Source organism: Artemia sp. Qi Xiang Cuo, chromosome 1, assembly GCF_049724085.1.
Source record: "Artemia sp. Qi Xiang Cuo chromosome 1, ASM4972408v1, whole genome shotgun sequence".
NCBI classification, from domain to species: domain Eukaryota; kingdom Metazoa; phylum Arthropoda; class Branchiopoda; order Anostraca; family Artemiidae; genus Artemia; species Artemia sp. Qi Xiang Cuo.
Window position 1 is genome coordinate 74,063,265 of NC_142794.1, and position 27,313 is coordinate 74,090,577.

General features: G+C 36.1%; 1 protein-coding gene and 1 long non-coding RNA gene across 3 annotated transcripts in view; both read left to right on the forward strand.

Moving 5' to 3' along the window:
• Positions 1-26,470, forward strand: part of LOC148956711 (uncharacterized) — a 103,411-nt gene extending 76,941 nt beyond the window's left edge. For both annotated transcript variants that reach the window (XR_016141570.1, XR_016141569.1), the window contains exons 2-4: positions 2,701-2,838; positions 10,880-10,991; positions 26,213-26,470. This is a non-coding gene — a long non-coding RNA (uncharacterized LOC148956711). The remainder of the gene's footprint in view (positions 1-2,700; positions 2,839-10,879; positions 10,992-26,212) is intronic.
• LOC148956712 (uncharacterized) lies at positions 17,098-22,141 on the forward strand. Its single transcript, XM_089097728.1, has 2 exons — positions 17,098-17,268; positions 20,081-22,141. The coding sequence occupies exons 1-2, from the start codon at positions 17,098-17,100 to the stop codon at positions 22,139-22,141; spliced, it is 2,232 nt and encodes a 743-aa protein (XP_088953854.1).
• Positions 26,471-27,313: the final 843 nt, after the last annotated feature.

Here is a 27,313-nt window from a genome sequence, read left to right on the forward strand (position 1 = left end):
TTGCGGTTCTGTACCTAGATAATTCAAATTTGCGTCCACCCCTATATTATTTTACACCATCTTACTATTCAAAAGCCCTTCCTTTAAATTTCTAACCTTTTTTCTATACTGTGCTCTTTAAATTAGAGCTAGTCGCATTTTTTCATGTGAAAATAGCAATCTTGACATCCTCTGCTCCTCACATAGATTGAAGATTATGTCTTACCATAAGTTGGTCAATTTGATCAGAAAAATGTTTCTAAATTGTAAAACACTCATAATATGAGAGTATTTAAATCTACCAGCTGGTAAGAACCTTTTTCACGCAATTATCGCAAGACTAGCTGTTCAGTAGAAACTAAGCCTTTACATGATGGAAGGTATCATTAACCCTTTAACTCATGCAGATGCTTGTGGAGTTTTTATTCTTCTTATAAAATACGCTTCAAAGTGGTTTAAGATGTGGCGTGGAGTTATTGATTAAATTTAGATAAATTTATCACTGAGAGAACCATGCAATAGCAGGGGGAGGGGTTTTTTAGTTGTTATTCCAATATATAGAATTACAGTAGATTAAATTTGGGTATTTATATTTTTTGGGGGGGGAGGGAGGGTATGTAGATTATGAGGCTTACCTGCTGGTATCTTTGGCACATGTCCATTTTTTAAATCCTTGTCGTATGTTCAGAATCTAATACAATACTGATGGGAATGCCATTCTAGTACCCGTTTTTATGCCACCTGGAGACAATAGAAAATTACTCGGTACCCGTTAGAATGATAGCAGATTGCATGACGCTTCTGTTTCCTCAAAATGTCTGTACACCCTATGTTCACCAATAAGTGTTTGTACCTAAGAAAATTAATATATGTATAGTCTCTCTAATATTTCCGTCTATAAAAAATGACGGAAAAAATCCTTAGTTTGCTGGCACAAAATGGCTGTAAAGCATGAAAATATTGGGTGATGAAGAATTGGGAGCATGCCTTTTTTTGAACCCCTGAAGGTTTTTCTGGTCTTCGTAGATTTTTTAAGAAAAAATAGTATTATACAACGTTTGCATCTTGACTAGCGGATCTGAAAGGGTTTTCCCTGACCATCTGAGGTGTTTTAAACTCCTGTAACCCCAATTAACTAATTAACACCTGTTTCTCTTAGAAAACATTTCCTATTATGTAACATGCACCTGCATCTCTTAGTAAACATTCCCTATTATGCAACAGCCAAAGAAATCCAGATTTGGTGGGAGGGGGGTCATTAATGCCTCCCCCCTATATGTTCCCTATTACGTAACATACACCTTCACCTTGCCCTCAGGGGGTCGCCGTTAAACCTTCTTCGTCATCTTAAATCATTAAAGGAAGAAAAGAGTAGTGACTATGGGCCTCGTGGAAACTGATCACTACTTCTGTCATTAATTAAAAAGCCTAACCCAAGCGCGACCCCTTGCTAACAGATACTAGATATCAACTCCGTGGGCTTTTTGTCAGTAATAAATCTGCTTGGTGCAATAAAATCATTTGCTTTGAATTTAATTTTGAACTACCTGAACTTAGAGTTTACTTCATAACTAAAGATTTTTATTTGCAATCTATTGGAGAGTTAACATTTTCATTTCGATGGACTGAATATCTTTATATAATTTCTTTTTTTCCAATATTTATAAATAAATCTTCAACGCCTATTTTCTGGTAACCCCTACCTCTCTTAAATCTGAAATTTTAAAGATTGCTCCTATAATATCGTATATTCCCTGTATAATTTGACTTTTTTGGGGATTTACATTGTGTTAAAAAAAATCCTCTATTGTATTGTCAAAGCGTAGGTTATGTTTCACAATGTTGCCAATTTGCTTTGATGCCACTATTCAAAGTACCAAGTTGAGGAATTACATTTATCATCTCTCTTGAAATTTTCAAGTTTACTTAATTGAAATTTAACGGTGATATTCTACGACCACTGGGTCGATACAATCACCTCTGAAAAAACAAAAAACTGCAAATAAACATGCATCCGTGATCTTTCTTTTGGCAAAAATACAAAATTCCACATTTTTGGAGGTAGGAGCTTGAAATCTCCACAGTAGGGTTCTCTGATACGCTGAATATGATTTAAGGCGGGAAAACTGGAAGCAATGTGCTTTAATCCAACTTTCAATCTCGCTATAGTGAGAAAAGGCTTGAGATGGCTAGGACACGCTCTGCAGATAAAGTATGACACATTAGCATAAATTATCCTTGTACGGAAAGTTGGGAGGATGTTGTAAGGAAAGATATAACGAAAATGGGAACTCTTTGGGATGGTGTAAAGAGAGACGCTTTGAAAAGATTGGGATGGTGTAAGAGTGTGCATAGCCGTGTTGGCCTTAGATGGCTTGGTGTTATAGTGAGTTGTTAGTAGTAATAGTAATTCATTTTGAGTGCCATAAATGCTCAAATCACTGTAATTATCAACCGTAAAATCATCATATGTGCAAAACCATTACCTGTTTCATTTCTGTCCAGCCTACTTTCAATTTCCATGAAGTCCCAAGTTAACTTTATTTAAGTGAAGCTGCGTCATTCGTAAATGTAAATTTTTTTGTTAGTATTAGGCTTTAGAATTCAAACTTCAAATTAGTATCCCACAAGTTTTGGTTTAGTGAGGTCTAATAGCGATCAATTCTGAAAGTTGTTATTAATTATCTTTTTAAGCAAAGGTTAATTACTTCTTATTTTCAGTGTGACATTTACAGCCTTGGATTCATTCTGGCAGAAATGTTTCACAATTTTTCTTCAGAAAACGAACGTCGTAAACTGTTTGCAGACCTTAAGAATCAAATAGTTCCTGAAAATTTTCAAGAAAATTGGCCTGTAATTGTAAGTGCTTTACCACTTTATGGAAATTTCAGATGTTTTATTATCAGAATATCTTTTTTCTTTCGTTTTTTAACACCTAATTTGCTCAGACAAGATAAGGGAAGATGAAGGGATGTCTGCTCTTTGAAAGACTACAAATATTTGCAGAGACGTCAGTTGCACATTTGAGTTATCTTCAGTGTAAAGTGTGTTTGTCTTTTTGTGGTTGTTTTCTTTTTCTTTGGGAAATTCTACTACCGTGGACTTGAAGCATTCAACCCTTGAATTGAATAAGTGTTTAGATTTAACAAAAGCAAACTTTAAAGTCTTCACTGTAGTCTTTTTGAAATTTCATTTTTCATCTTTAAAAATTCAAAAGTTATTGAGGGTGTAAGTTAAAACATGTTTTAAAACTAGAGGCTTATCCAGGTTGTTGTTTGGGGAGGCATTGAAAATTTGTTTAAATGCACCTTTGCTAATCTTTATTAATCGGAAAAAAATCCCCGTTGGGGGGGGGGAGTGCAAACTTGGTAACAACCCCCCATGGGTCTGGCCTTGATCAAGCCTTAGGTCTGAAATTCAGCAGCTTTTAATTTAACTTAGAAGTAGAACTTCGTTATTTTCCCCTGCAAATTCCAAATTTGCATTCACTGGTGGATCCAGGGGGTGACCCCCCCCCTTAGACGGGCTGTAATTTTTTTTGTTTTACTGCACTTGCGGAAATCTGTATTAACGTATGTTCTAACTACTATAACTAGACTAAAACTTTTTTGCATTATATTCATACCACAGCTTTTCCTCCACTGCCGTTCCCTCCTCGAGTATTTCTCACCTCATAGCATAGCAACAGTTTAACTGGTGAATTTTAGCTAGTTCTCGCCAGTTGCCTCCCTGTTCGAGACGCAACGCAACCGGCTCTAAATGTTCTGAAATGTCAAAACAAACATTTCATTCCAGTGTATAGGGAACTTTGAATGTGCGTCTGTCAGGACTTCTGTCTTTGAAGCGATATTACTGTCGGGAAAGCGCGGACAAGAGACGCTTGATAGCTTTGTCATTTCAAGGTCTCTTAGAACGGATAGTGTAAGTGTAACTTCAAGTAGCTCTTCAATTAGTTCTGCTGGAAGTGGCGAACATAGACAAATTCCGGATGCTTTGCAATCTTCTATTAACCCCATAAGCGTTCAGAGTGATCCTCCAAAAACTCCCCCGCCCCCTACCCTGCTTCTGGAAAGCGATATTGGGATCCACATCGGTGCAATGCATGCCATTGATGACCAAATAAAGTGCAAGCTTCTGGAGAGGCTGTGGATACTGCTGATTGGATGTCAAATGCCACATTCTGTTCATTTTAAGCGGGGGAAAGATGAAAAAAGGTACTTGAACGATATTCATTTGCAGAGTTTCCATTGGCTTGTATATTCTGCTGCCCAGAAAGGCTTATTTTGCAAATAATACCCTCATTTTGGAACTGGGGCTAGCGGGGGTTCAAACAGACAGGTTGCCCTACTAAAGCTGGTCACAAAGCCTGTCACAAAATTTGCTAAGTTACTGGAGACCTGAGAGTACATGATAATTCCCCGTACCATCGTGACGTAGTAGAATCTGGAAAGTCCTCTCTAAGGGTCTATCATTCTCCGCACGAATCTGTAAATAACTGCGTTAACGAAGAGCTAATGAAGCAAGTAACAAAAAAATAGAGAGAGGCTTTAGCCGATTCTGGAATCAATCGTATCTCTAGGAAGGTAGAATACTCCACTAAGGGGCCATAGGTATGACGGAAGCTTAAACGTGAATGACATGCCGCTTTCCAACGAAGGAGACTTCCGAGAACTACTACGTTATCATGCTGAAAGTGGCCACAGTAAATTAAAGGAAAAAGCGAAAACATAGTGAAAAAATGCTATCTATGCCAGCCAAACGACTCAAAACCAGTTGATTGAGTGTTTTGCGAAATAATTTATAGGTGTCATTCTAGAGAGAGTAAAGCCAGCAAGGTAATACAGCATCATTTTGATTAGACAACAGATGTGTCACATTCATCTCAACTTAGTTTAGCTCTCTGCTATGCCTTTGATAACCATAGACGCTAGGACTTCATAGGTTTTGTTGACGTTTGTCATGCCACCTTTGAAATTTCTGCTGCAGACAAAGAACCGACTGTCAACGGAAGTGATTTGCCAGCTAGTTCTAAGCTTTTCGGAAGAAATGGGTTTGAATCTACTTGACTGTGTTGAAATCGGGACAGATGGGTATGCAATGATGGTATCAAACATCTGTGGTATTTTAGTGGAAATTCAGAAAAAAAGTTAAAAACGCTTCTCGTTGTCCCTTTTTTAACCGCGCCCTGAACCTTTCCTTGTTATGAACTTCAGCTGTTTCAGGCATCAGAAATGCCATAGGCATTATAAAAGACGTTTTTGCATTTTTTAATGCATTTGTTAAGAGAAATTAAGTGTTGAATAAGGTTCTGAAAGCTAAGCTCACGGGAATGTGCTAGACGTTGTGGATAGAGCGGCACAAGTCACTTATGCAGTTTGTGTCTGAACTTCCAAAAATCTTCCAGTCTTTGGAACACATCAGTCACTGGAGCGAATCAGTAACCGCTCCGAAGGCAAAGACGCTTGTGACAACGTTACATAGTGCGGAATTCGCGGTTTCCCTTCATTGTCTACGCAGCATTTTTGCTGTGACCTTGCCTCTTAGTTGGCTGTTCCAGAAGAAGACTTCAGACTTGGGTACTGCCGAAGGACACGTTTCCGATCTTTTAGATGTTCTGGAAAAGCGACGGGAAGTGTGTGACGAAGAGTTTTGCATTAGTATTCGAGCAAGTAAAAGAATTGTCAGATGAGATCTAGTTGTCTGTTGAAGTTCCAAGGATTACACAAAAACAGGTTCATCGAAATAATCCTCCTCATACTACGCCTGAAGAATAATATTGACGTGCTGTTTTTTTTTTCTATGCTCGACACAGTCATAAGTGAGTTAAAGAGCCGATTCTCGAGAGACACGCTGTACTCTTTCCGGTTAACCGTACTGCTGTCATCAAATATTGTGAGTTTTGCTGCGGATTTGCTGCAATCTTCCATCAAAGATATCTCTAGTATATACAGTCAACTTCTTGGCTTAACCGTGCTGTCTACCAGCACAACACTTGTTTTAGCAGAAGGGCATGTGTGGAGAAGTAGATGTCTTCAGGTTAAAAGAGAAGGAGGAATGTTTCCTTGTTCAGCAATAGAAACTGCCATGGAGTGTGACAGAGATCTATATCCTTATGTGAACTCACTTCTTGCTATTTTTATATCTCTTCCAGTGAACGTGGCATCTGCCAACTTTACGTAAACTGAAAACCTGGCTCAGAGTACAGACGGGGCAAACTAGACTCAGTGGTTTGAACCTCCTTAATATCCACCGTGACATTGATATCAGTATTGACAGGTTTGCAAACAGTAGAGCCAGGAAGCTTGCATTTTTCTTGTAAATTAATTTTTAAAAAAATATTTGAAAAATAAGTTTTCAAAAGAAAAGTAAAGGCCATTTTAAACTTAATCTCAGCTGATACAAATATCAGTTAAAATTCAAACTTAAAACGACCAGAAATTACTGTTAGAAAATAAATGAAACCCAAAATGAACAGAAATTAAATAAACAATTATAGCAATAAACATACAACAAGTAATTATATAAATGAATAAATAGATCTTAAAGCGAGTAATGCTTAGATTGAATATGAAAATCAAGCTTAAAACGCAAGAAAAAATTTCCAATTTAAGTATAAATGAAACTTAAACCAAACAGAAATCAAATAAACAATCAATGCAAACAAACATACAATAGATATTAATGTAAATGAATAAATAAATCTTACAACAAGTGAAACTTAAATTGAATATGCAAATCAAGCTTGAAACGAACAAAAATCAATACAAACAAGAGTTTGGGTATCACCTCCTCTCACTAAAAGTCTAAAACCTACTGCGTCAGTGGTGCTTTACTGAAAACCAATTTTATGGCAAAAATTTTTTTTTTGTACTTAATATTAAAAATAAAAATTAAAATTGTTGTAAAATTTTAAACTGATGAGCTTTCAGCAATTAATATCATTATAAATCAAATATTCAGTTTAATTTATTAGCTCTTTTTAAAGTTGTTCAAGACGAGTATAGTTTTGCTACAAACAAGATTTGGGATACTACCTCCTTCCTTAACTGTAAATAAAAACCAAAAGCCTACTGCGTCATTGTTGCTTAACTGAAAACGAATTATATTACATATATTATCTTTTCCAATTCTTACAGCATTGAAAATAAAAACAAGATTACAGTGAAATAAATTCTTGAACTGATGGATCTTTCAACAAATAATATCACTATGCATCAAATATTCAATTTGATGTTGTTTATACTTTCCAAGGCTGTTCAAGACGCATATAGTTTTCAGTAAAGCGCCAATGGAGCAGTAGGTTTTAGACTTTTGCTGTGAGAGAAGGAGGCGAAACCCAAACTCTTGTTTGTAGTGATTTTTGTTCGTTTCAAGCTTGATTTGCATATTCCATTTAAGTTTCACTCGTATAAAGATTTATTTATTCACACATTAATATCTATTGTATGTTTGTTCGCATTTATTGTTTTTTTAATTTCTGTTCGTTTTAAGTTTCATTTATGCTTCAATAGAAAAATTTTAGCTCGATTTTCATATTCAATCTAAGCATAACTCACTTTCAGATCTATTTATTCATTTATATTATTCCTTTTATTATGTTTTGTGCTATTGCTTGTTTATTAAATTTCTGTTCGTTTTGGGTTTCATTTATTCTTTAACAGTAATTTTCGGTTGTTTTTAGTTTGAATTTTAACAGATAATTGTATCTGCTGAGCTTGGGGATGGGTTTATAGGATGGGTTTGGGGAAAAATAACGTGGGGGGGGGGGCTAATTAACCTTCAATCTCTTTTGACTCTTTAAAAGTGAACTAGAACTTTCTATTTTCAATCAAACGAGTCCTCTCTGAAGTTTATACGAGCATCCCTTCTATAAGAACCATATATATATACCCAGAGTATAGCTTACAACGCCTGTCCCTTGGCCCTGGAGGGTTGTATCGACTCCGGAGTTTTAATATCTGATTGCTGAAATATTTTTAACAAAATGGTCACCTCAAATTTTATCGGATGGGTTTATCGATCCGATAAACCCAAAGGCGTGGAGGGCGGGAGGGGCTAGTTGCCCTCCGATCTTTTTTCACTCTGAGAAAATTAACTACAACTTTTAATTTCCATTAAAATGAACCCTCTCTGAAGTTTATACGAGCTTCCCTTTCACAAGAACCACATACGTTCCCAGAACATAGCTTACAATGTCTGCCCCCAGGCCCAGGGGGGGGGGTTCGACACCAGAGTGTTTGTTATCTGACCTTTGAACTATTTTGAAAAAAATGGCTCTGTCAAAGTTTTTATAGGATGGGTTTGAGGAAAATGGGGCTTGGAGAGGGAAGGCTAGTTGCACTCCGATCTCTTTTGACCCTCAAAAAGTGAACGAGAACTTTCAATTTCCAATCATATGAGCCCTCTCCTAAGTTTATATGAGAATTCCTTCTATACGAACTATATATGCTCCTAGAGCATTACTTATAACGCCTTTCTCTGGGCCCTGGGGGGTTGTGTTGACCCCGGAGTTTTCAATTTATGATCCTTGAAAATTTTTTAAAAGTGGCTATCTCAAAGTTCTCATCTGATTGGTTTGAGGAAAAAAGGGCATGAAGGGGGGGGGGTTGTTGCCCTCTGGTATCTTTTGACTCTTTAAAAGTGAACTAGAACTTTCAATTTACAATCAAATGAGCCCTCCGACCTTTATACGAGCACACATTCCATAAGAACCATATATGCCCCCAGAGCAATGCTTACAACGCCTGCTCCGAGCCTAGGGGTGGAGGGTTGTGTCAACACGGGAGTTTTTCTTATCTGACCTTTGAACTATTTTTAACGAAATGGCCACACGTAAAGGAGTTTTGTTATATGATCTTTGAACTATTTTTAACAAAATGGCTACCTAAAGTTTTTTGTCAGATTTATTTGAAGAAAAAGGGCTTGGTGGGCTAGTTGTCCTCTGATCACTTTTGACTCTTAGAAAGGGCACTATAACTATCGAATTCCCATCGAATAAACCCCCTTTGAAGTTTATACGACGACCCCTGCCATATGAAGTACCTCTAGGAAAAAAAATAGAGCGTGGGGGAGGGCTAGCTGCCCTCCAATCACTTTTGAGTCTTAAAAGTGAATTACAACTTTCAATTTCTAATCAAATGAGCCCTCTATGAAGTTTATACGAGCATCCCTTCCATAACAACCATTATGCCCCAAGAGCGGATCCAGGATTTTTTTCGGGGAGGGGGGTAATTTTGACTCAGTTTTTGACTAATTTTACTGATTTTTACCTAGGTTTAACTAATTTTTGACTTATTTTCGACTTTGTCAAAAATTTCGGGGGGGGGGGGGTCAAACCGGGTAACCCCCCCTGGACACGGCCTTGATATGCCCCCAGGGCATAACTTACGACGCCTTCCCCCGGGCTCTAGGGGGATGTGTTGACACCGGAGTTTTTGTTATCTGAACTTTGAACTATTTTTACAAAATGTCGCATTTAGGGCGTGGAGGGGGGTGGCTAGTTGACCTCGAATCTTTTTGTCTCTTAAAAATTGAACTAGAACTTTCGATTTCAAATCAAACGAACCCTCTCCGAAGTTTATGCGAACATCCCTTGCATAAAAATAACGTATGCTCCTAGAGCATTACTCATAACGCCTGCCTCCGGGCCCTGGGGGTTGTGTTGACACGGAATTTTTCTTATCTGACCTTTGAACTATTTTTATTGAAATGGCTATTATAAAAATTTTACTGAATGTGCTTGGGGGAAAAAGGGTGTGTGGAGGGGGGAGGCTAGTTGCCCTCGGATATCTTTTTACTCTTAAAAAGTGAACTAGAAAAGTAACTAAAAATCCAATTAAATGAGCCCTCTATGAAGTTTATACGAACATCCCTTTCATAAGAGCCATGCATGCCCTTAGGGCATAACTTACAACGCCTTCCCCTGGGCTTTAAGGGGTTGTATTGACTCTGGAGTTTTTCTTATCTGATCTTTGAACTATTTTTAACAAAATGTCTATCTCAAAATTTTCATCAGATGGGTTTGGAAAAAGAAGTTGAGGGGGATTGATCCTTGTTTTTGGAAACGTTGTCAATTTGGCTGGAAATGGAAAACCAAAATTTTTTATAAATATCTTTATTAGTCGTTAATTACAAATATAATGCTTCGTGTTAGGTATGAGAAGAATTTTAAATCCAAAATTGAATATAGTTGATACGAGATAATTTCATTCATATATTTATTTTCTTTTAGATCTATGTTAGGTTCGCCGTATGTTCGGCGAGCCCAATGGGATGTTATGTGTTGCCCTTCCTTAGTGTTTGCTATTTTATTTTTGTTCTTCATACAAATTAATGATAATTATCCTAATAGAGTAATTGGCATAAAGTTAAGTGGAACGTTGGTTTCATTCTAGTTGATTTGAACTCTGATTAATTAGAAAAACTGATTAATCCAGAACCAGATTGATGGAAGATAAACCGATTTTTCATTACCCTCATTATTTATTTCCGCACACTGTCACGTTTTTTTTTTCATTTTAAGTACAAGTATAAAAGCATGGGGGTCCTGTTGGTTCATCGTTGTTTGTGCCCTCTCAATCGCTTTCCAACTTTCTTGTTGTTTTGGGCATGACAATGAAGAAGAATGGTATCGACTTGTCATGTTGAGAAAAAATTAAAGTACTTTTTATTTGAAACCAGGTCAGGGTGGGGGGGGGGAGAGGTAGGCTATTCTTTTCACAGAGCAGCTAATCTTATCTATCTCATTTATTTACTTAACTTAAAGCAAAAAATGAAACTTATCTTTACTAACATCTCTTTTAAAAGGTACTGAAAAAACAAATATTTGCACTTAGAGGAAAGTGAAATTGATGTGTTGATTATGTATGTATCCTCTTAAAAATTGTTTATCTGTTCTTAGGCAAAGTTAGTACAACGTCTCGTTTCGCCGTTTCCGAATCTTAGACCTTCAGCTGCCGATTTGAGTAAGATATTATCCGAAAAGTTTGACGAAATACCAAAGTCTGATGGAGGTAGGTATTGAACGTTATACTTTATATCCAACGTTCATTATTTTTTTTTATTTGTCTTCAAGGACGAAGGGCAGTGTAAATTTAACATGATAGTTGAAATGGTCAATGGACAATTGTACCATAAAAGGTCATGACTATGATTAAAATCACCTTCATATGTAACTTTGGTTGTAGCGGATGCTCAATTAGAAAAAAGGGACGTCGCTAAAAATTAAGAAAAAAAAAGCTAAAAACATACGACACCAAACAGGTTAAGAAGGTGTAGCTTTCCTTTGAGAATATTGTTGTCTTGGGAAAGCAAACAGTGGAGTAGCTCGGGAGAGGCTCTCTACATTGTCGGCTCTCCGGTGCAGAACAGATATTGTCCCGAGTGCTGAAAATCCTTACTCCATATTTGGAATTAAAGATTGTTGACGAATGTTTGAATTTTTACAGACTAAGAGCATTGTCAAATGTTTCCACTATTATTTTTCGTAGTTCATCATTGAAACACTGACAAAAAGTGGCACTGCCTTAAGTTTTTGTAATTTTGAAACAACAAAAAGAGAAATCTTAAGAAATAGTGGTTATAAGGAATGAATAAAGGTAAAGGATGCGGCACTAGACCCTTAAGGTCCAAACCGGCGGTGCTGATCTCCGTTTCATGGCCCTTCAGCCAGGAAGTGCAATGGGGGGCTGGGGGCCAGCCAACCTATGCTTTCGCAAACCCTTCCTGTTTTACCTTCCCCAGATTTCTCCAGGTACCCATTTAGAGCTGGGTTGACTCTGGCTAAGCTTACCGGGTCACACCACTGACCCGCGTCCCAAACTAAGAAACTGACCACACCAGGGATCGAACCCGAATTCACGGATTCTCAGCCCAGCGCGCGTCCACAAGGAATGAATAAACCTTACATTGGCTCCAGCAGGGGAGAAAGAAAGTTATATTTAGATATCTATGCCACTTTAAAGTTTAAGGGCAGTGAATACTGAGGAGTGTCAAAATAAGTTAAGGGCAGCTGTTTTCTATTTCTTTTTTTTTTTTTTTGCTCCTTGCCCTAATTTATCATCAATCAAAGGTAGTTAGAAAACCGAAGAAATGTGGATCATTTTGAGGAGATGAGAGATTTACTCCCTAACCTCCCATCTGGAGGAATATATTTGGATTATGCTTGCAATGTGGATGCTGAGAGTGTAAGAGGTCCCTGGATATTGCAGATATTCCGAGTGCGAAAATAAATAAATATATATCTGTTTACCGAAACGAGGCGAGTGGAAAAGAAACAACGAAAACGCAAAACATATATTTTGACATGGACCTCCAATGTGTCCTCGGTGCTCGCAGTAACACAAATCTGGTCAGTAGACATGGTTCATTAATTTTTAGGGAATGATTTCTCTCCCAGTCGGATTTTAAAAGGGTCTTTCATTTATTTTGCTTAATCTTTTGTTTCAGCTATTTGTTTGTCTCGATACGGCCCAATTCAAGAAACTATTTTTTTTTTGCGTTGGGGAACGACTGGCGGAGGTCCTAACTGAAATATCAGCTTTGTCTTTCATTCTTCCTTTTCCAATTGTGAAAATCAGCCCCGTTTTGGTTTTTTATTTTATTTTTTTCTTCGTGTTTTTTTGTTTTTCTTTTGTCAAACATAATTGTTATGAGGGATTCCACTGATGATAAAGTACTCCATTATTGTTATATTTGGCAGCCATTATTGTTATTAGGGCTATAAGTCAATTAATTAAGTATTTATTTTCGAAGACCACACTGCCTCTCCATGACGCATAACAGTTCAATTGGGAAAATCCTTTTATTTGACAGTGAATCACGAAAAAGGTCTCTGTATATTTTGATCCCAAACAGGGTAACCATCTTCGGCTCATAAAGTGGAGACGACCACTCTGTATGTGACTGAAATATCCAGATATTTTTGTGAGTTTCGCTGTCAAAGAAGAGGATTTTCACTATTGAACAGTTTTATAAAATATGTATTTTTGTAATATAGGTCTAATTGTGGTTGCTGAATGTTCAGCCCTGGGTTAATATGCCAATCATCTTTGCTGTGAGAAGAAAAAATGTAATACAGATTATATACACACATGAAAAAGCCTCAGATTTTTTTTAGTTGGAATAGTAAAAGACAAACCACAGGGAAAATTAATTTCCCAAAATTAAGACTCTTAACGAATTTTCTACTCGTGACCTATCTAGATCATTTTTTTAAGAACAGAAAATTCCAGAATGCCAATTTTCCCACAAAAAAAATATTGAACCTTCATCAAGAAAAAATTTATTTTGTAGGCAACCTTGTAGAGAGGTGTTTGAAGGCTTATTTTACAGCTATTAATGTTTTCAACGTGTTTTTTTAGACTTATAGTGGAAAAGAGCATTAAAAAGCTAGATTGGGCGGTGATAAGATATTGAAGTCTAAGTTGCCTTGTAGTCCTAAATTTCTAGTCTAATAAACCCGTGATTTGAAAAGGTCAATAATATACAGAAGACTTATTTAAAAAACGCTTTAGTTTAGTGGCAATGGCTCTGCCTATGTTACTTTGGTGACTTTGGTGACTCTGTGACTTTGGTAACAGAAGTTTCAATTCGGCATAGAACATTTTATTTTTAATATGCGTAATCTTTCAATCGCCGATTCATTTCTAATTATCATTTCTCCTAAAATCTTAAATTCAAAGAAGCACAAACAATGAAAACACATTTTTTTTTATTACTTTGAAAATCCTGAGCTATTTTATTAATTTCACTGATCAATGAATTCTTTATTTGCAACTCATCGAGGATGTTGAGGATAAATTCCTCATGGACTTTTTTTTGTGACAAATACTTGTTTTTTAAAGCAAAGCTGAGGAGAGAGGTGAAGATCGTATTTCTTAGCAAAACTAAGATTATGTTTATTAGTTTCTTTGAAAAAAAAAAAATATAAAGAAAAGAATGTCTGATGAAAGTAAAGAGCGAAGTTGGAACTTGTGCAAAAAGAAATTGCTGTTTTGCGGTCTATGCAACATATTTTTGGAAAAATGTTTAAAACAAACTGCCACATGATATTTCCCTATATTGTAAGGATTCTGAAAAACTTGCGCCTCACTCAAAACTAAGCTTTCTTGATTTTTGATTTTTTAGAGTTGGAATGAAGTTAAAAAACTGGTAAAAGTTATTGATTTTATTGCTGATAAAAGCTATTGAGAGTTAAATGTCATCTAGTTTCTGAAGAACACTCATAGGTTTTCATGTTTCTATTTCAGTTCTGTTGAGTTGATTTTGTGTTTGGAGTAAAGTGCCGTAGTTTGTCAGAATTCTACAAATATAAGAAAATATTATGAGCCAGGTTGTTTGAAACAGTTATTCAAATATATGTTTCAGAAACCGCGACGCAGTATTTTTCGTTGTTTCAACGACTCCTCCTCAAAGCCTCGCTCTGTGCTAAAATTTTTATTGCTGTGAGAGGGCAGCTAAACCGTCTATTGGGGTGCTAAGGTATTCCAGAATTCCAAGATATGGGTCTGATCCATTTTCACTTGCCTTGGTCATAATGCTCTTGCAAGTCTGGATAGTCTTTTCCACTAATCTATTTGACTGGGGCTATATTGGACTTGAAGTTTTTTACTTGAATCTTCAGTCCCTGGCAAACCTCTTGAATTCTTGGGACACGAATTGTCTACCATTATCGTACATCATGACCTGGGGTAGGCCATGACAGGCAAAATGCAACTTCAGTTTCAAAATGACTTCTGCTGCTGTTAATTCACGCAACAGATCAGTTTCAAAAAAGCGGCTATGGTAGTCCACCACTAGGAGGTAGCTGGCTCCATGTCTGGTGAATATGTCACGGGCAACTTGTTGCCAGGAGAGAACTGAAACTGGTGAGCAGATTAGTGGCTCTTTTTGTTGACTCCATCTGTTTTTTGGCATGTGTAGAAGCTGACAATCAGATTTTCTATGTCTTTTTTTCGGTCGAGGCCAGTAGATGAGCATCCTGGCTCTCTGTTTAATTTTCTCCGCCCCTAGATGGGAAGCGTGTAGCTGTTTTAACTTGTCGGATCTCAGACATGCTGATACCACTATCCTGTCTCCCTTGAATATGATTTCGTCATTGATGTACAGTTTGTGTTGGATTCCCCAAAATGGCAGTACATGACTAGGACATAGCTTGCAGCAAACTGGCCAGCCAGTTTTTATAATTTGTCAGAGTGCAACTAGCTGGGGGTCTTCTTTAGACTGGTTTCGGATTTCTTGCAGTTTTGAATCGCTCACCAGAAGTCTTAAAAAGTATATGTATTTGAACAAAAGTGTGCAAATATATGATTGCATTTTTGTTATATATTTCTTGATAGATGTCCAAACAATGAAGAGCGTTTTTCAAGGAGTAGGAATATGCCCAATAGAACGAATAATTGGAAAGCACTCCAGGTCTTCAATTATATTGTAATTGAAACTTACTCAAGAACTTTTCTGATAAAGGACTTGCACTGATTTACATAAGTTAAGAGAGGATAAACGGGTGTAAGTTAAATAAAACAGTGGGAAAAACAATAAATAAAACTCACATAAAGTTCACATCAATTTAGGTGAGACTATTATTTATTTTTTTGTGTGTTTTTTTTGTCTTTGTCTTTATATGTTAGGTTTCCTTTAATGTAACTTTTTCCCCCATTGATAAAGGCTCCAAGACATGAAGTCAAAATTTTTGGATTTTTATTATTTAAGGTTATTTCCACTACATTTGTTACTTGTATTACTACTTTTGTAATGATTAAATACATTATTTCCAGAACTAGAGCGTTATTGGTAGTAAGTTAACAGAACTGTTAAGTTACTACCAATAACGCTCTAGTTCTGGAAATAATGTATTTAATTATAAAATAGAGAGTAAACATAAAACGTAAAATATGGTACTTCTGGTCTTCTGGTAACTGTTTAAAGATCAATCGTGACTGAAAATGGCGTTAAATTCTTTCTCCAAACCCCGAATTCCAAGCTGACTGAATTTCCAATTAGGTTTTATGAGCTGTAAAGGAAAATGAGTCTTCTTCAACTGAAAAGGAGAGGTTCAACTGAGGATACTAAACTAAGAGATGAAAAGGGCCGTCTGTTCGTATGAAGCAATTGTTAGTTTTTGTAGAAACTTGTTGTTCTGAACAAACTTAACACTAGTTGGGGAATCAAGACTCGGTACTTGTGTAGAGTCCGATAAACACGCGAGAAGTTAAGTTTCGTTAATGCTAATGAAATAAAACAAAATAGGCAGAAAATATAATAGTTTATGAACAAATTTGGGCTATATATTTGCACATTAGGGGGTGGGGGTAAAGCATAGCATCTATTAAATACATAACCTTACCAAACCTTTGTACCTTTTATTCCCCCTAAACCTTAAAAAACTAAAGTTTAAATTCAGTTCCCGGAGTGAGAAACTTCATTTATACAGTGTCTCATATAATGATCAGCTGTGAAATGTAAGAAAATGGCTGTGAAACATAGATAAAAGGTAATTTTCAAAGTCTAGTTGGGCATGTCCTCCCCCCCCCCCACCCCTAATTGGCACCTCTGTGTTTCCCTCTTTTTTCGAAAATAAGGCAAATTTTGTCCATATAAGATGCCATATATGCTATAGTAAATGTCCAAAATTCCTTTTGTTCTTCCTGGATTTAGTCAGGGTTGCCAGTCAACTTTTTCAGTTTAATTCAAGGTTTAACAATGACATGTTAGGTTGGGCTAGGTTTGGTTAAGTTAAGTCCATTTCTGATTTCATAACCTTATTTAATGCAACCTGAACAGTGCTGTAACTTACTTGAAGTACTTTTACTTCAAGTACTACTTAAGTAAAATTTTCAAGTACTTGTACTTGTACTTAATTAAAAATTCCACAGATTAATTTTTACTTTTAATTAATTAAAAAATTGCAGCTAATTATTACTTCATTTTTAAAATAAAAGTAAAGTAATTTTTCAAATAAATTACGAGTAACCGTTCCATTTTTTTTTTTTTTTTTTTTTTTGCAAATTTTTTATTTTCTGGGTTTGGTGGGTCTGTGTTTGGTTTATTTAATTCTTTTGTTTTGCGTTTACGTCGAGCGCATTTCAGAAGAATAAGAAAAAAGGTGTCAAAAAAAAAATGGCTGACGCAGGCAAACAACAATTACCGTTTATTCTTCAAGGCAAATATTTTGCTGTAAAAGGACAAATCGAAAAAGATGGCGCACTTAGTGCATGGTGCAAGAACTGTCCCAACAGGGTTCTCAAAGGACACCTGCATGCACCTTCAAATTTCCACAAACACTTGCGTGTAAGTCTCCTTGTCCTTTTTATGTCTGTTTGTAATTTTTTTCTCTCTTAAACTTTGACAGGTATCACCATACAGATAGCCCAGTAGTTTCCTTACAACACAACCTACACACCATACGCAATTTTAATCTGTTTGTTGTTTTGGTCTATTCGGATATCGTTCAGATTGGATTGAACAAACCTAGGCTAGAGTTGTGTAGCCTGGATCTCCTGTAGGCTAAGCTTACTGTTAATCCAGCATTATGAAATTAATGCACAATTTACCCCACACCTAGCTTGATTAACTTCACCTCAGGAGAAGAATGTTCAACGAACCAGAATGGGCCGAAATTAGTTGTGGTAGGCTAGGTGTCATTCAAAAGGGTCTCGGAACCAGCAACCAGCAGCTTTACATTTACGAAAACTAATGGATTGCTATGAGCCTTGGCTTCTCTGTGTTAATCTTGAGGCTAAGTTGTGTATTGAGATTGTTGTGTATGAGGCTGATTGGGATTGGAATAATGGTTATAGAATGTAGAATGCATATATAATTTTTGTTTTTGTGTGTGTTTTCCATTTGCAGAACTGCAGAACTTGCAGAACTTGCAGAACTTGCTAATTTGCAGAACTCAAAGGAAGTATCAAATTTTCTTGAACAAGTAGGCTAGCCTAGGCTATTTGATTAGGCTGAATATTTTAGCCATATGGATTGCTGAATGTTTTGAATGCATTGATAGTTAATAGTAGAGTCTAATGACAAATACACAATTTAGTTTAAGCATAGCCTAGGCTAATTCTAGAAAATACTGCCCAATCTTAAACACATGATCCTATAGGCCTTGTAGGATACAAAACCACTCAAACATAAATAGATTCAATCCCAGACATGTGCTGTAAAGAAAAAATAGGCTACTAGGGTTTGCTAACTTTTCTTTAAGCTTAATTTTCAGTATAAAAAAGTTTCTGAGATCAAATTGAGCTAATCCCAACAAGGTAATCTAAATCTATACATATGCAAGACTAAGAGCTTGCTTGGAAATATAGGCTCTATTTGAATCAAATTATGCTCGGTTGCTTGTCCAAAGTTAGTGATTATCCAAACACCAGGGGTGCTTGGATAATATACCCAGTTCTTCATCAGCAGCTGATGTGTATTACCAAATAAAGCTAGTTTAAAGAAAAATCAAACTGTTTTGTTAAGCCTAAAGGTGTATCTGGCTTTGTGGGGGAATAGACAAGGAAATAGAAAATCTAATGGTATATTTCCTTTTTTTCTTTATCTGATTTCTCCCCTTTAATAAATATTAGAGCTAAAAATATGTTTTGCTATTACTAGGCCTAGACTAGTCTATCCTTACAAAGCCTATCTTTAGTCTACTGAAAATTTCATTTTCCTGACCTAGCCCCATTTTACATTTCCTGACTTGAAGTAAAATCAAGTAATTGGAAGCATTGCATCAAGCCACAATGTCCATTGGGCTTGTATAGCCTAAGCTTAATAGGCTTGCCTGCTTGTGATCTACTGATCCATCCATAATTAATACACCAGCATTCAAACATTCAATTAGATTTTCATCCACAAATATATTGTCAATTAGTGTTGCAGATTTCCCAGTAACTCATGTAAGGATAGTTATCAGTGGATATAGAAAAGAAGAAATTACTAAATTGAGAAAATCTGGACAATCTGAACTTTTAAGGAAGTCAGTATTGAAATCTCCCATTTGCACTTTATATTTAGGTTCACTATTCAAATTTTCCATTAAATTCTCCATCTCCCTAATAAAAATTTCATTTTATGATAGTTTATATACTAAACCAATGGTGATTTTTAGGTGATTTATATAATAAACCAACAACTCTTTTTTTTTTTTATCACAATTACATATTGTTGTATAGTCTAACCTTTATTTTCTGGGTTCTAGGCATTTTGTTGAGATTGAGAAGCTAGTATAGCAGGAATGTTAATTTTTCCCATTAAATTTAATGTATTAATAGTGAAATCCTTAGACATAGGCTATTTGTTACATAGGCCAGATATCCCAGGCTACATACCTTATTGTATTTTCAGTTAACCTGCTTCCAGTTTAACTGCAGCTCAACTAATGCCTGGATATGTCCATAAGCTATTTACAAGTTTGATGATAGGCTAGTTGTTATATTACTATGTTTCTATATTGCTAACAACTCAGTTTATTTCTGGACAAATTTTCGGTTGATGTTGATGTTTCAACGATGCTGCAGAAACATGAGGGTTCATTGCTTTTTTGCAGAGGATGGTCCAAGTTTAAGCTGCAAAAAGGTTTTCTATGGTGATCATTGTAATTGTTGAATCTGCAGTAATGTGAAGGTTTGTTGTTATTGTGAAGGATCCACCAAACCCAGTCAGGAACTCGTATTTTGAGACTATTGCCGGATACAAGCAAGTTCACCTAATGAGAGGATATGTCTCTAGTTAGTAAATGTCTGAAATGAGATTATTCCCAAGTAAAGGAACCTTCCACTCAGGAGGAGAATGTGAAGATCTCCTCCTGAGAGGTATATGGCTGTACCTGGGACCTGGGAATCATTTCATTTTGGGCATTCACTGACAAGCAGGTGACAAGGGACATATCCTCACATTAGGTGAACTTCCCTCTATCAGGTGATGGTCTCAAAGTAGTTGAGTTCCTGACTGACAAAACCAAACCATCAAACCTTCAGAAAGTGATGGTTCATTCATATTTGTTATACTTGTTATACTGCAGTTTCAATGTTCAGTGGATCCTGTGGAAAAGCAATGAGCCTTTGGATTTGATTCATATAGCAAAACTAAACATTATGTCTGCTTTCAGACGGCTCATCCTTCAACCTATGTTGAATTCTCCAAAGTGAACACTGGGAAAAAAAGGAGGCGAGATGGAGATGAGCAGACCATTGATTCTGCTGATGACGCAACCGATGAAAGCATCCCCGAGCCTAAGCAAGAGGATACACCTTTTTCTTTCTTTGAAAAAAAGAAATGTACGAAAAAAAGGGCTGATGAGTTGATTATGAATTACATAGTGTCTGACATGCGCCCACTCTCTACAGTGGAAAGTCATGCATTTAAGCAAATGATTCTGGGGATAAACCCAAGTATCAGACCAATAATGTCAAGGAAAACTCTGGCCGGTAAAATTGATGAGTCTCTGTTAGTTGTAAAGAAAGAAATGATTCAGCTCTTTGAAAAAGTAGACTATGTCACTATGACGTGTGATATCTGGTCTTCTAATAATAAGAGCTTTATGGGAGTAACAGCTCATGTGTTAGATAGTCAAAACAAATTTGGGCCTATGGTGCTTGCAGTTAGAAGGTTTGCTGGAGCGCATACCTTCGACAGAATTTCAGACTTGCTGTTTGCAATATTTCGTGAATATGGTCTTGACAAGAATCTGAGCAAAATTCGGGCAATTATAACAGACAATGCTTCAAACTTCGTCAAAGCTTTTAAGGAGTTAGGAAAATCAAAGGAGCAAGAATCCAGCTCTGAGTTTGCAACCAGTGAGAGTGACACACCTGATGAAGAAAGCATGGATTCCGAATCCGAAGAATTAGATGTTGTTGACGTTGGTAAGATCTTTGACAGGGTGAATGTGACTGATGTCGGGGAACCAGAATTGGGTTCTAGTGTCAATCCCAGAAGTGGTGCACAAGACCAAGATGAACTAGAAGCAGGGGTTAGAGGGACCTCTGATAGTTATTCTGATCTTCCCGACCGTATTGTTAACACAAATGATGACGATAGCGATATTTCTGAGCCCGAAGGGAATGATGGCAGATCGGACTCATTAGGTAATATAGGTATGTACTTACCTCCACACTTTCGCTGCTCTAGTCATACCCTGAACCTTTTGGCCACCACAGATGCCAAGTATGCTTCAAATACGGACGTGAGTTACAAAAGAAATCTGCAGAGTGTCAAGAGCAAGTGTCAGGGCTTATGGAATTCCCTAAGCCACAGCTCAAAAAACAATGACCTATTGAAAGAGGTCTTCGAAAAAAAGCTGATAAGACCCAACGCAACAAGATGGAATTCTGAATACGATGCACTGAAAAGAATTCTTGAGTGTCACATGGCTGGAAAGCTCTCAGCAGTGTGTGATGTCTTGAAAAAACCAAGATTCAAAACAAGTGAGCTTGAATTTCTTGCTGAGTACGTCTCAGTCCTTGAGCCCATAGCAATCGCCCTAGATATGCTTCAGGGTGAGGAGAAAGCCTATTTCGGGACTGTTCTCCCAACTATCAAGTGCTTGGAAAGGAAGTTGGTGAAGTTGCACCAAAGTGTCAAACTCACAAGGGTCTTAACCCAGACGCTGCTCGAAGGACTTGGAAAAAGATTTCCGTTTCTCAGTGGATCTCCAGCGGTTCATTCGGACTACCATCTTGCTACGTGGTCATTGCCGTTTTTCAAGGACAAGTTTGGGAAAGAAGAACACAAGGAACTGGTGCTGGGTTTGATGACAGAGGAGGCCATAACAATGAAGCAGAAAATGGGTGCCACTAGTGAAAAAAGCAGTGGCATAGTTCTTGAGAGATCTCCTGAGGCTTTTTTTGACTTTTCGGACGACGAATCAGGAACAAGCACTCAGCAACCAACTGTGGCAAATACGGTCAAGATCGAGATTCTGAGATATCTCAGTGATTCCCGAAAGACTCTCTCGATCTTACAAGAGTACCCGGCAGTGAATTCAGTGTTTCGGAAGTATAATTGTATACTTCCTACATCGGCCCCAGTTGAGCGTCTCTTTTCGAAAGGTGGCATTATAATGAGTCCAAGGCGTAAGTCCTTGGCGGACGGAAGGTTTGAGAGCCTCGTTTTGTTGAAAGCCAATGAGAAATTCAAGGTTTTTCAGCAAAATATGGACGTAGTTTGAGAGTTCGTTTTACTGTTTTGATGGTTTCCTTTTCAACCTATTTTAATGTCACCTTTTGAAAAGCAGATGTCAGAATCAGCTCCTTTTGCGAAACTGTCTTTGAAGAATGGCACTGAGCGACTGACTATATATACCGTATGTGGTAAGACGATTTTCTGACTGAGTGAATCGCTGGAAGATCCGTTGAGAACGGGATATTTATTTCCGTTTCTTTCCAGCTTTTTTTTTTACCTTAATGATGTTGATAATGCTGGAAAAGTAGAGTTGGAAAAAACACACCTTTTCAATTTGATTCTGTTTTTGTACTCGTTCTTTAATATAAGAAATGAAACCATTAAGTTAACCTGAGTGTCAGTGGCGTAAGTGTGTGATTGTTGTGCTGGAAAGAGCCTCCCATGGAAGAATTCCCTTTTTTTTTTAGCTCAATATTAATTTTAACATCATATAATTTGATTACTTGAAGTACTACTTAAGTACTATTTCAGACTACTTATTACTTGAACTACTTAAGTACAATTTTGGTGGATTACTTGATACTTAAGTAAAAAAATTGATAGTACTTGGTACTTGTTACTTAAGTAAAAATTTGGAGTACTTGTTACAGCACTGAACCTGAATAAACATAAACTAACTTTAACTTTTACCACCACAGCTTGCCAAAGACTGAAAAATTTGAATCCAGTCAGAAAAAAAATTATTGCAGACATTCACTGCTAAGTGTCACCTTTAACCAGATTTTGGACATTCACAGTATTATATATATAAAGAAAATCGACTTAAAATTCTAATTAGAAAGTCCCGAGCTAAAAAATGAATTTTTATTAGCATATTACTTCTGAATTTCTACTACTGGTCAATTTTTATATTATTATCCATTCCAAAATTTTTTTTCAGTCAAAGAACAATGAAGATTTCCTTTCAATAGTCGAAATCCTCAGCTTGGAGAAAGGAAAAGAATACCACTTTGCACTAGGTCATATCAAAGGGGGTAGGGGTTTTGGGCGCCTACTGCCCTTGAAGAGCAGTTTTTTTTTTTTTTTTTTTTTTTTTTTTTTTTTTTTTTTTTTTTTAAGTGAATAGTTTCAAAGATCTAGCCATTAATCAGCTTTTTAACCAATTTCAGCCATGAACCCCCTCCCTTTATTTTGGCCTGTTAAGTTTTCTCTTCTGCTCTGTTAAGAGTTGCTCCAAGATGTTAGTTTTTCTTCTTTATTTTGAGGACTGAAGACCTGGGTGGAAATTCCTGACGAAATATTTGCTTCTGTTATTTTTGCTTCTTTTCTGTCCACTGGATGACATGGTCCTCATTTTTAATTTATTTTTTCTTATTTTTCATATTTCAATCCTACTTGTAGCCCTTCCTTGAGGTTTTTGACGATGCTCATTCCAATGGGACTTTTTTAATTTGATCTGACGCCATTTTCAAGGGATTTGAGGTTTTTTTTCAAATCCTAAATTTCCTTTCGCAAAAAAATTTTACTTTTAAGACGAACCAAAATAATAGTTAACATTCCTGAGTCATTGTCAGATGGCAATTTTTTTCAAATCGTCTTTTTTAACTTTTAGTTACTATGGGCTGTGGTTCGCTCTTAATTAGGTTGCAGCTACCGCTGCAACCATGATACCATGCCGGGACATGCTTTAAAAAATGAGGCTAGAAAATGACTGAAAAAGTAACAATGGATATCGATACCGATATTTCTGATACGATGCATGCGATACCGATATGCGCGATATCGATACGCCCGATACCACATATAGCCCTTCCTCAGGGACTATGGAGGGCCATATCATCATCAAAAGCATATATATTGGACCTTCGAACTATGTTAAACAAAATGGCTGTCTCAAAATTTTTATAGGACTAGTTTGGGGGGAGGGGGGCTATTTGCCCTCCAATCTTTTTGGTCTCTTAAAAAGGGCACTAGCAAATTTAATTTCCATTCAAATGAGCCATTAAACATCTCTATGATGTTCTAGTCCTTTGCTAGCCCTGGTGAAAAAAAGAAAGGAGATATTAGTGCTACCCATGCAAAAAAGTCATTTTCCTTGGTGTTCAAGGTGGGCTACTGTAATATCCTACAAAAGGTTTTGGACCATGCTGATTCCAATGGTGTACTTTTAATTCCGATCTGACGCCATTTTCAGGGGGTTTGAGGCTCTTTTTCGAAATCACCATACATTCTTTTCCGCAAGAAACTTACTTTTAATATTAACCGAAACAATAGTTACCATTCCTGATTCAGTGTCAGATGACAATTTTTTCTCACCAGTTAGTTTTTTTTAACGCATTTTTAAACTTTTGATTGCTATGGGCTATGGTTCGCTCTTTACTAGGTTGCAGCTGTTCTACAACCATGATGAATTTTGAAAAAAAGTTTATAATTGATAATGTATGTTAATTAGACAAAGCATGATGTTCAGGGAAATCTAAAATTAACGGTCGACTGTAAGCCTTATATGAAAGAGCCTTCTGATATTTGTGCTGCTGGTATATATCTAATTTTTTGGTTTTGTTTCCATTTTTATTCCCTCTCCCAATTTTTCAAAAGATTTGTTTCTACTTTGGTGAAGTATATTTAATAGTTTTGCTCTTGTTTTTGAAATTCAAGAGTTTTGCATTCAATTTTTTTTCATATTTGATTTGAGCTTGCCTTTTGTTATCACCCACCGATCTCTTGGGTCTTCCTCTCCCACAAATAAGGGGCTCGAGCCTACCGTTCTCGTATCCTTGTTATCAGACCCCAAGATATACAGGATGATCATTTTATTAAATGCAACCCTCCTTAGAGGATCTGAAATTTAATAGAGTCATAAACATGATGTCGCATTTCTATTCTTTGTTTTGGTTTTATTACCAGATTCTAGTAGCGCAAATAATTTTGGAAATTGATATAATATTACCAGTAATATAGCTAAGATTGTACCAAAGTCATCTTTCAGTTATATAGGAGGGTTTTCATACATTTTGTGCTCTTAAAAGTCAAAGCACGAGTTGCGTATATAATTTCAAAAATCAATTTTTGTTTTATAATCAGATACATTTTCTACTCTGCACTTTTTGCAAAAACAATTTTGCGTTTTCGGGTTATGGTGCCCCTGAGGGTTGTAATAAACCCCCTCTAGAAGACCAAATCTGTACATACTCGTAAAACATGTAACAACATTCGAAACAAATATGATGCTTTCCTAGAAAAAAAAATTTTTGAAACATTAGCCTCCGTCAATTTTGTAGAAATACCCTAAATTATTTTGGAAACAATTTCTTGGAAAAAAAATTGTCTTCCAATATCTCTTCTTTTTTTTTTCTCTCTCTCTCTCTCTCTCTCTCTCTCCCTCTCTCTCTTTCTCTCTCTCACAGAGAGAATGTTTATGTTTTTGACTAGAGTATTTAAGGAAGCTAGGAAATGATAGTTACCCTAGAATAGTTCTATTGGTGTCAGGGTGGCCACCTAAATATTATTACTATCCAAAACTACTTTTCAAGTGTTTTAATTGGTAACTTAAGAACATAATTAATTTCTGATTAATTTTTCTTAGTTTATGTATTACCCCTAAGACAACACATGCATTACATATTAGTTGAATCAATACAATGTGATAAAACTTTAAACTTTGGAGGAGAAATCCTCTTCAAAGGGCAGAAAGAAGAGAAAAAAAACGTTAGAAAAAAATTATCGTCAACTCTGTTTGGCTTTAATTTCCCCCAGGCAGCTCTAGTCTGTATACTGTTTTCCCTAAATCTCCTTAAAAATGAACTTATATTTCTTTTCATACACATTTCGAGAGAATACATACTTCTTCTGATACACATTTCGAGAGAATACATACATCTTCTCATACAATAAATACATATTTCGAGGCATTTCGAAATATGAATAAATGCATATTTCTTTATTTTTTGTTTTTATTACATCTTTACGCGTTTTTTGTAATAGTTATTGAGTTATTTTCAATTGCAATATACTTGAAGACCTGAAGTGCTTTCCACTTATTTATTTCTCTCTCTCTCTCTCTCTCTTAATATATGTCTTTTATCTCCCATCGATTAACGTCCTTTTTCTTTTCTAGGCTAAGAAATTAAAGAGCTGAGCAGTAAATTTCCAAACTAACCTAGTGTAAGCTTGTACTGTTGCCCTCTTTTTGTGTAATGGCGTTCAGTTTTACATAAAAAGTCGTTGCAACAGACATGGCTTCTTGTAATTGTAAAGTTAAAATAAAAATCAAGGGTTCTTAACCTTAAATTAGTTTTATTCTCTGTAAAATTGTTGTTTATGCCTCTTGTTTTTCTCCCACTTTTTACATTTTAAAAGAAATAGAACCTTTTACTTTTTTCAATAAATTACCCTTTTTGCTCAACCCTCTCTAAAAGATTTTACTGCTCATTCAAGCTCTTCTTCTGCCTGTATAGCTTTTGCTACTCGGCCAAGAAACCTCACCATGGGTCGACAAACAAGAAAATAAATTCGAGACATTTTATTTACTTTTTATCTTAATAAATATTGAAATGCTTATTTAGGTAAAACTTTATTATTTCATATTCTTATATCTTATCATGTACTTACTTACTACTTGATGTTCCTAGAGTCAGGAATCACTTAAGGAGCCCTGATAAAAAGGTTGAGTCAACTGGGAAGGTGATCTTACTCAAATTCATAGTTCTAGAATCCTAGTATTGTTTTTTTTTATGTTAGAAAATGATGAACCGTATCTTTAAGCTCATCAATCTGTACTGCTAAATTAATAGAATAATAATTATAAAACAGACCAATACGTCTAACATGTTAAAAGTTTAAAAAACTTTTCGAATATTAAAATTTGGGGATCAAAGGAGTAAGACAATTTAAAAACTGAAAATAAAGTCAAAGAAACAATTAATATATAAATAGTTAGTTTTGTCAAATAGTAGTAAAGATGTGAAATATCATGTTTGGGAATATGAGGGACCTTGATAACACGGTCGTAAGCCATCAGACAGTAATGACACATATTCGAAATTGACTGACTAAGTTGAAAGCTTGGACTAGCAATGAATTCTGTTAGGAGGTGGGTGTGTAATTCTTTCAATTTTTGCATTAGTGCATCTTGGTTTCCACCTCTTTGGGGTTGAACTTCGTGCCATTAACACCTTTATAGCCCAAAAAAATGGGTAATTTTATTAATTTTAAATGC

What these genes read in the sequence shown, in the direction of transcription:
- LOC148956712 (XM_089097728.1), top strand. Translation starts at nt 17,098, where the DNA reads ATGGCTGACGCAGGCAAACAACAATTACCGTTTATTCTTCAAGGCAAA. An exon ending in ATTTCCACAAACACTTGCGT is followed by an intron (nt 17,269 to 20,080) that starts GTAAGTCTCCTT and finishes GTCTGCTTTCAG; the next exon opens with ACGGCTCATCCTTCAACCTA.